The sequence below is a fragment of the Dufourea novaeangliae genome, unplaced genomic scaffold, assembly GCF_001272555.1.
Source record: "Dufourea novaeangliae isolate 0120121106 unplaced genomic scaffold, ASM127255v1 scaffold318, whole genome shotgun sequence".
NCBI lineage: Eukaryota > Metazoa > Arthropoda > Insecta > Hymenoptera > Halictidae > Dufourea > Dufourea novaeangliae.
Window position 1 is genome coordinate 303,396 of NW_015374196.1, and position 10,359 is coordinate 313,754.

Consider the following 10,359-nt stretch of genomic DNA (forward strand, 5'->3'; position numbering starts at 1 on the left):
CAAATAATGGCGGAGACTCCAATGGGCCTAGGGGGCGCTTCGGTGCTCTCGTCGGACCCAAACAGGGCTCTCAGGATAGAACGGCGCGTACCACGTCCGATACGCAAGCCGGAAGTAGTCTTCAAAAAGCCCATCAAGCAGTGACATGTTCCGCGAGAACTGTTGCTACGGAGGCTCCGCCAGTTGTCTATATGTTAGTTCCCGTTGATAAACACGAGAGAACGGTCGATTGAAACGTGACAGACGGGATAGTTCGAGTAGCAATCGAGTACCTGGAGAAACGAAGGATCCTTGGTCGTTGATGAAACTTTGACGCTGATGCATCTTTGCCCCGTGAGAAGTTGGGACGAAAATCGAGAGACGTCGAACTAACTCAGCTAACTCAAATCTAACTTGGGGTATCTTCTCGAATTAAAGAATTGTCGTGTTTGGATATCTGAGTGGTGACGAATGATATAGGACAAGTGTTTGGTCAATACCCAAGATCGTTTGGAGACCGTGGGGTCTCTATGATCAGTAGCTTGCGACTAATGGACATAGAGAGTTATGGATGATCAGGGGATGCTAATACCCGGTGCCTAGAGTACTTGTAACCCGATTAGGATTTATTTAAGACTGTCTCTGCGGTACAGGTCGATTTGAAATATTCTTCGGCGATATTGAGCGACCTGTATTCCGGATCAGACTTCTAGATCTCGGCTAGACAGGTTTTTCTACCAGTTTTTTTTTTTCTGTGGAGTAAACGGAGGGTAACTAACAAGTGTAAATGCTCGTGCGTTACCGTTGAATCCTGGTATAAATTAGAAATAGACACGCGATGAGCACGATGAAGTTGATATTGTATAAGAGACGAATTAATTGGCTTCAGCGTTCGGGTCAGAGAATAAGTAAATTAACCGCCTCGTTCTGTGCAATTATTTCCTATTCGAGTTGCATCCGTTTGTTCGTACACTGTTCGTCTGTTGACCGAAATTACTCGTTAGATTCTACGAAGATTGACGTGTTAATTAGAGTAGGCGAGGTATTAACGAATGATCAATAAGAAATTTAGTGTAGAGGAAAATCCGTTGACGATGGATATTAAAATACAACGTCTTTCTATTGACAGAGAAAGTATTTTGAAGGTCAACGAAAACGAGTGCCTATGTTTTAAAAAGTCTTCCAAAGGCTGGTCTTTCGTAGAGAAATTCGTACGAGCCGGTAGTTTGTAATCTGCGATCTGTACGGCTGATTGAAATTATCCATGCAATGGGTAATTATTACCTGTTACCTGAGACACAATAATAGTGTGACAACAATTGCGAATTATTCGGATTCTTCCATATAAAACACTTAACGAATTCAGACGTACAAAGCGTTGGGAATTGTTCTACGTAAGATTTTTTTACGTAATATCGAAAATTTTGGGAATCAATTTTTCTAATTAAACAATTCGTCTTCATATTTCTGATCATAGAAAGCTGTAATGTGTTATTTTCTGTAGTGCTGATACTACGACATTTTCATTTACATCTTCGTTCTCGAATTTGAGTATCGATATTTCTACGAGTGACAAAAAGAAAATGCATTTGCTTCATAAAAGATAATAAGAGTATGATTTTGCGTAACAGATTAACTCCAGATATCTTTAAAATATATTATATTGTACATTGCAATATATCAGGTATCTTGTAAAATTTTTATATCATTTATAGAACATATACTTGATAAGCAACTAGTGCTTAGCAACACCTGTATAAATTATCGGTCCACGTGTGAACGGCGGGAAATTCGAATAATTCCACGCAATCGACAACGACACAGGCGAACCGATCGTCGGAACAAAAAAGTAACAGAACCGATCAAGATGAAAAACTGATGGTATAAAGTAAGTGTACATACTAGAGTATGTAAAACGTAATTGTTGTTTGTGTGCGCCGAGACGAATGAACGAACGATCGCGTGACAGATTGTGCGAGAATGATCGATGATAAAGAGACAACATTTTATTAGCAAAAATTGATGTGCAATAAAGGAACGTTTCGACACGGTACTTTTAACTATGGTAGGAGATACGTATTTGCTCAAATCGTTGTTTCTTTTATATATTTTAAAGAAGTTTTTATATGAATGAATTATAACGATAAATATACTAAATTATATTTTTGCTAGCGTTCTACGTGCTGCACCGGAGTGAGCTCCGCGTACGCACGTACGTACATTCATATGCGTACCGAGGTAAACGTACACACATGGAAACGCGCGTGCACTTTGTACCATTCATTCGTTTCGTGACAAATATTACTGTCCCCCTCTTTGAATTTCTTTTTCTCAAATAATTGAAGACAGATGCTCCAAAGTTAAACACCAAAGTTATGGATGTTCTGTAAGAATATTTCGAATTCGCCATCTTTATAGTTTAATCTTCCTTTAATAAAGAATACAATGGACTCTAACTATATTCCCATGGTCGGGGCTGTAGGGGAGTAACATGGCAATATGTTTAGTGGCCATATAGTTAGAGTCCATTGTATATTAAAGACGTTTGGTGTACAGGACTTCTCGTTAAGCCAAGTGACTGGTTAATAACTGATTAATAAGCTCGGCAATTTAATAAGTAGTTAATTAAAATTTAATTATGTAATTTTATTCTGTCTCTAGCATGATGGCTTCCAGCTGAATCAATAAGAGTGACCTTGCTGCGTTTAAAGTGACGGATTATTTAGTGACATTTGCCAAAACGAAATTTCATTAGTGAAAGTAAATTCCAATAAATCATGTCTATATACACTCAATACAATTTTTTCAGTATCAATCTTTATCGAGCTTATAGTTATCGCCAAAAAATAAGAAATTACCTGTAATTTGAGCTCTATAATTTCTAAGTTTACGTACATATACAGAAATTAACCAAATTTCCAGTGACTTTTGTTAATAATTTTAGGAAAATCGCAATGAATTGCATGATTTCGTCGTACCAACACGATATAAACGAAATGATGCGTTCACGAGAAATGTACTGAGAGAGGGTAGCCACATTGGATTTACGCGACACGAATCAATGGCGCTTGTGTGCACGCGAGAAGACAGACGATACGGTAATAAAACAATATTAGATGTACGAGCGACGGATCCGTAATATAGTTTAGAAGAATTGTAAATTAACGTCATCTTTCTTCTCTTATTTACAACATATAACATTTATTTATTTAGAAGTAAAACCGTTGCCTTATTGTATTCACGTAAATAACAATTAAGACGTCAAACCTGGTGTCCTAGGTCGGAGGCAGTGTTAGGATCGAAAGTTGGTAAGTTCGTAAGAATGAGCAGTATTTTTAGATTTACATTAGCCTGAATTTACTGCAGACTATATACGTTTATAAATATTATGTACACAATACACTTACACGGCCGTGTGTGTGCTTCCAAGCTCGTAATTTCATTGCGGAACTCCACATTTTCGTTTCATTTGCAACATTTTCATTCTCTCCGTTTATCAACCGTTACTCTCGTTTTCATCTGAAACAAAATTGAAATTTTATGTTACGTAATACGAATAATTTCCCGTGTCTTCATTTAATGCAACCCTTTTAAGTTAACGCTCAGGCTGGAGCTGAACCATCGCGCACGACCAAGTACAGAGATTAATAACGCAGACTTGGGAGCGACGCGCGGCCATTAACCGAGCTATAGCGGCTTTTACTTAAACCGAGATCACTGTACATAATGCTTGAGCATTTATTTATATCGTGCTTTTACAAGAGAACCCGTAGTATTTTATTTAGTTTCGTAGCCGGGGTTCCCAATCATCACTGCGTGGCACGAGATCATTACGTTATCGGGCAGCAGGATCGCTCGGATAGATCGAGAAAGAGAGAGAGAGAGAGAGAGAGAGAGAGAGAGAGAGAGAGAGAGAGAGAGAATAGTACAGATAGAATGTGTGTGTACATGTGTGAGAGGGAGCGAAGAAAGAAAGAGATACTTTATACATGGCAGAAAATACGAATAAAGAAACCACCCGTAGAATTATTTAAACGGAAGTAAGGAATTATCGTAGATGTTGCACGAATGATTCGTGCCGTTTAGTTGGTATATCGTGTCGGGTATAAACGGTACAAATCAATCGCGCATCGTGTACAGGTGTAAACGAACGAACCGAAGAAGAGGAGGGAAAACCGAAAACGGGCGATAAAGCAATCTTGTGATACTTCGATGTTCTTCCACTCATTTTTTTTTTTTCACCCCGCGTTACCCTTCCACGATTATTGATTTCTTGCGACCACGTCCGACCATCAATCCCCTCCCCTCCTTCCATTCCTTCTGCACACCTCACCTCTATATGTTTTTTCTTCTTTTTTTTTCTTATTTCTCCATCGCGCGCGCGCGGTCTGTCGTGTATTATTCTACGATTAACTGTCATATTATGTATAGTAGAAATTAATGGTGAAAAGAGAACAAAAACAGTACATTGTTTCTGTTAAAATAAACTTTGTTGAAAAATAATCTGGTGTACGGGTTCAATCACCTGCTTTCTTGACTTCGAAATTCCCGATAACGATCGGAACAGAGTACGAGGTGATTACGCGAAATATGTGTCACGGTCAGACCGACGAAAGCAGGTGGGATGTTTCGATGCATTTGATCGGTGGGTACGTCCTTTGATAAAGAGATAGGTATCGATACGAGCAACGGTATCAGTGATCTATACATGGATAGCAAGAAGTGTACCTATAGTTATTTCTGATACGATACATTCTTTTGTCTTCTTTTATCAGAGCCAAGAGAGGTGTATACAAATGGGCTTTAAATTTATTTTTTTTTTCTTTCACTGTGATTTATGCTTCCACTTTCATTCACTGAACTATAAATTATATAATTATGATATTAAAATTTATAGAACTTAAAGAACAATAATTTTACGGTGGAGACGTTTAATACATACAAGAGTGTCGATATTTAGGAATTAAATATTTCTCCAAGAATATGTATAATTAATAATACAATCAATCTTAGCCGGTTATTAAACAGATATGAAAGAATTTTGAAAATCGATGACAGTTGAAGAAAACAGTCGATATGAAACATTTTATCAGTATTTGCGATCAATTCGGTAAACAATTTAGACAAGATAAGTTATTCGGAAGATATTTTCAAGAAATTGAAATGATAAAATCAAAGTAAACTGAATTCGTCCAGTGAAAACTTGCTGGGACAAGTAAAACTCTGCAATCTTTCAATTTCGCATTAAGTACTAATTTTATTGGACTAATAGAAGTAAACGAACTGTTTCAATTTAAAGACTTGGAATGAAATAGAAAATGTCAACCAAATTCAGTAAGCGACAATATATTTAATTTACTTAAAATTAACAATTACATCAGCTAAACTTATTTATATTACACTAGTAATATCAAGTAGTATCAAAGAATTGTCCAAATAGCGTATCATTGCTAAATGGTCCCCTCTGTTTGTTCGAATTATCAGTCGTCACTTCTCTTTAAGAAAGTTTGGCCTGAAAACAGAGAACCTTCATTAATTCAACACACTTGAAAAGTACAATGTACTTAACACAATATGTACATTCCTATTTCTGTGAATTACTTACAAGGAAAGGGCCCTAACTTCGGGTCATCGAATTTACTGAAACTTCTAGGCCATATAGGTAGTAAGTTTCTTCCTCTTTACATATGGGAAGATATTTCAGAATTTTTGTAGTAACATTCATGGTTTCTAAGAAAACTAAGCCTTTCGGAAAAGTATAGAAGTAATTCTATCTATGTTTATCTAATCTGTTAGAATAGGAGTATTCCGATTACTTAATAACCATGAATATTGTGGTTCCCCACACAAGGGTTAAAATCGAAAACCCAAAGTTGGGTGCCTCTCCTTGCCACTACAAAATGTCTACACATAGCAGATAGTAAATCTACATAAACGCCTATAATTTAACAATATTCAATTCAATTTAAAATAAGTGCTTACATTTTTGTGGATAGCAAGAACTCCATCATCCTCAGACTTCAATATCTCGATGTACATGTTGCCGTTCTGTTCAACGGTAACGACCTTTCCGGTACATCGTCCGTTCTCCAAGTTACCGGAAATCACGTCGCAATACTTTCCAGGTGGCATACAGCTCCTGATCGTCGTTTTCATGTCCCAGTTGTCGCCGTTGAACGCGATGAAACCGGCGTTTCCACGGCAGAAACCGATTTGGTTGCTGCCGTTGTCCCACCAATTTTCGACCCTTGTCCCGTGAACAACGTTACGGAAACGGATCATGTTGTAAATCTGTCGCCAACGGTGCTCACAGACCCACCTATTGCCGCATGACTTGTCAGAATGGAACGAAGGGGACATGATGTTCCCTTGGTCGTCGTGCGGTGGGCCTTGTTCTCGGTTTTGGTAGTCGAAAGAACTCATCACTTTGGGGATACCGTATTGGTGGGCCAGCATGAAAGCCACTGCCATCTGAAACGTTCGAAATATTCTTTATTTAACATGTTGTAATTTTATTGACTGTATGGTGGTCATTAAAGATCATTATTAGACTGCGGATTTTATGCATTTATAGCCAATACAGATCTGTAAAATACAGATTTTACAACATTATTTAACTCTTTAAAAATCATAAGCAGCTTAAAAGTAATAAAATCACTACTAACACGTTTGTATCTGATAATATATCAATATTTCAGACCAGAAACCGTTCTCATGCACAATAAATTCTCTTTGCACAATGATTTAAAAGAAGAACCTCCAAGCTTCTCTGATCCCGTTGTCTGACTATACACCAGCCTGTTCTACTAGCTAGTGCCGCTAGTAAAATTTCTGACCAGTCAACTGTCTTCTGTTCTTATCTATCTAGGTGTTCGAAAGACCATTTACAAATATTTGTTGTATAAAAATCAAAACTGATTCATCTTAATTTATTTAACTGTTCATAACTTTTGTTTCGATTCGTCATAGATTTTTCACGTTGTCATTGAATAATAAAGACTCTCAGAACGACTTATTTTGTCTTAGAAGTAGTCAAAGTTATAATTTCGATTTACTTTGGGCATATTCAAGTAATACGAAAACGATTCCGTTAAATACCTTGTATAATTTCGACGATTTGTAGGTGAGCACGTTGTTAGAACGTTGGGTGTCGTGGTTGTCAATAAAAACGAGGGCAACATCCGATGGTAGGAGACCCCATTTCTCGCCCCAGTTTACGAACCATTTCAGTTGATTGTTGCCGCGGAAAGAGTTGCTCAGTTCAGAACCGAATTTGAATTCAGTGACGGCGCCAAGCTTGTCGTAGTCGAATTTCTTGACAGCTTCGCCACCGTTGTAGTCGATCACTTCTTGGTAGATGAAAGGTTGGCTGTTCGGCGGGAAACCGTGCTGTACGTTCAAATTCTTTAGCCTCGAGTAAATGACATTCAGGTCAGCTGGCCACATGTGTTTGGCGGCATCCATACTAAATGGCAGAACGAAAAACGAAGTTAACATACTGAATCTGCTTGTTCCTCGACAATTGCAACAAAAATAAAGTTTATTTAAAGGGAAAGATTAATCAAGTCAACGGATAAATACTTATATCCTTAACAACAAGAACAAGATCAAATTTACCGTAAGTTAGATTAATTTGGACTCGAGGTAACTTTTTCCCAAGTCGTAAAATGGTCATTTTCGATTGTACATCCTTGTAAATTGTTAGATTAAGTTGATTTTTACGTGAGAAGGTATTTTACGTACAAGTACCTGCTGCAAAAGTGCTACAAAATCGAAAAAGATAATTTTCTGACGTTTGGACAAACTTACGGTATTTTATCATAACATTGTCTCGACAGTAAAAACTATGACAGTCAACCTGTCATCATCATAGGCAGATATACCAACCGAAAACCAGCAACACCGACATCGATAGCTGAGTTCATAAACTCCACAATTTTGCCTCTGACGTGTTCAGTCCCCTGGTTCAAGTCATGGAGACCGTCCAGTTCGCAGTTCCTCACGTTATTAGCGTCATTGTAGTTGGTGATCGAGCAAGAGGAATGGAAATCATTGCGGCTGTATGGCACCGCGTAGTATTCACGGTTGTATGTGTTGGCTTTAGAGCCCGCAGTGCCCACTGCGTTCGGATTATCGGCGCACATGTGGTTCACGACAGCGTCGACGAAAATTCGGACTCCAGCTTTGTTACATCTGGCCACCATGTCGATGAATTGCTGCCGCGTGCCCGATCGCGTCTCCCATTTATAAGAGATCGGCTGGTAGCGTTCCCACCATGGTCTGTTGTTTATTACCACGTTTTCTTGAATGGGGGACACCTGTGCAACAGAGACACGAAATGTTCAATTGGAATCTTTAAAAAGTAAATTTTTAAGATACATGAAAATCTGATTAGAAAAATACGGAAGAATTGAGAATATGAGTTATTGGTTGTCGTCATCCACCATTTTGACTAAACAGAAGATTGGAAAGATATTCTGAATCCAAAATGTATCGTCTCCATATTGGAATTATAGTGAATTACTTATTGGTGTAAACTTTGAAAATTCGTATAACAAAAGTACTATTATACAGACTCCGAAATTAGTTTTTTAGACCGCAAGAGTTCAACTGGTAGGAATAAATCAAATGGTCACAATTTCAAGCAGATTCCAAGGAATGCCAAGGTTATTGCGATTAATAGAAATAAGTGTCTAATGATCGACTCACCTGAACGCCACCGTATCCCATTGGTCCGAGGAATGTCTCACACTCCCTGGCAATGTCGTTCCATTTCCACTCGAACAAATGGACAATACCATTGTGACCAGGCACATAATGCGGATCGTTGCGAGTGGATTGGACCGCAGTCACTAAGAGAAGACCGAGTAAACCAGCGATCATCGACATCGTGGCTGTGAACGTTGCAAGACGGGATCGGTCACACAATTTATACCGTTCGGGAATTACGTCACTGCTCTCCGACGTGCATCCAAAGGTCAATTTCCTGTTACCATTAGTCGTCTCTTATGAAATGTGATGCCCCATAATTTATTTCGATAAAATCGCTTTTACTCCCGTGTCCATCTTATCGGCGTGTAGTTATATATAGTATCTCTTGGGCAAACAATAACGAGGCAAATCTTTTCGATGTGACGCAAGATACTGTTTCCAAGCGATCCATCGATCGACGATCGACAAGGACATATGTCATTGAGCTTGACCTTTCAAATGCCCCTGAACGGTATGTTTTTATTAAAATATATTTTGCCGATATCATCACATTTTGTACTGGCATGAAATAATGATGGACTGCTGATATTTACAGGCATTTATTTTTGTCTATAATATCTTGCGAAATTGAATGGTAATTAAATAATTCCCTTTGCTGGAAAATACATGGTAAATATTGTGAATGCTATAAAATTTTTCAATCGAATGAGTGTATTCTTTCAAGCACATTTCATTCATATGTTGCATGACTAAAATGTATTTTGTATTCGCTCGTAAGTAAAATTCGACACACAAGTCGTGGAACGCAACCATTCAAAATATATCTCGAAGAGAGTTCAGTATATTAAACGATTTTTCACTTCCTCGATAAAAATGGAAATGGAGACTACTATCTACTATTACATTCGATCTCTTTAGAATTGCTCTATCAGTTAGAATCTATTGCGCAATGTGCACGTAACAAATGTTTTTTTATAAATATGTTACGCAACTGCTGTCAAAAACATGTTTATCAGTGATCGTGCGATCTAAACACTTTCACGATTCCTTTCTGATTGTCAGATTTCACCGCTACATGAAGTTTATATCACATCGATGGTGAATTGCATTGTTTTGTGCCTAGATCCGTATCACTTCAATGAGCATAAATAATAAATTAGGTACAAATCAATAATTTGCTATTGAACATTTCTGTGACGTCAGATTTTTGTGTTTGTTAATCTATATAAACAATGTAATCTCGTTTCATACCTTTTTTGGGGGAATAAATTTAAAGACATTGATAGTTATTGTAAAATTGTAGTGTTTATTATGAGAGATCTTAATATACAAGTATTAATATACAAATAATAATTACCCGGTCATAATCATATGAAAAATATTATTCGAGATTTTCGATTTCTTGTTATATCATTTGTCACTCGCCGGTACCACGATTTAATGGTGCAACATATATGTATGTATAATTATCTGCGTTCGGACGAATAATCAACAGGCAGATGTTGAAAGCGGAAGTATATCATGTCCGATACAAATAATAGAATCTGTTGTTGCATTCTTGGCCGAGCCGACGCCTTCTGTAGATAGCAAATTTTTTCAAATATAGGGAAACACTGTGTTTACGTTCCCCTCGGATATTCCTGCGTTCCGTCTGATAAAACGATACTT

The 10,359-nt window shown here is 37.6% G+C and overlaps 1 protein-coding gene across 1 annotated transcript; it reads right to left on the bottom strand.

Moving 5' to 3' along the window:
• Positions 1 to 5,365: 5,365 nt before the first annotated feature.
• Positions 5,366 to 8,868, bottom strand: LOC107192266 (alpha-amylase 2-like). Its single transcript, XM_015581483.1, has 5 exons — positions 8,689 to 8,868; positions 7,867 to 8,297; positions 7,078 to 7,444; positions 5,962 to 6,450; positions 5,366 to 5,491 (listed from the first exon to the last, which is right to left on the bottom strand). Exons 1-5 carry the CDS (start codon positions 8,866 to 8,868, stop codon positions 5,477 to 5,479), a joined length of 1,482 nt encoding a protein of 493 aa, XP_015436969.1. The 3' UTR covers positions 5,366 to 5,476.
• Between the last annotated feature and the right edge of the window lie 1,491 nt (positions 8,869 to 10,359).

Coding starts and splice junctions, on each gene's coding strand:
- LOC107192266 (XM_015581483.1), bottom strand. CDS start 8,868: ATGTCGATGATCGCTGGTTTACTCGGTCTTCTCTTAGTGACTGCGGTC. Junction 7,445..7,866: donor GTCGGTGTTGCTGGTTTTCG/GTTGGTATATCT, acceptor TCTGCCATTTAG/TATGGATGCCGCCAAACACA. Junction 6,451..7,077: donor AATCGTCGAAATTATACAAG/GTATTTAACGGA, acceptor CGAACGTTTCAG/ATGGCAGTGGCTTTCATGCT.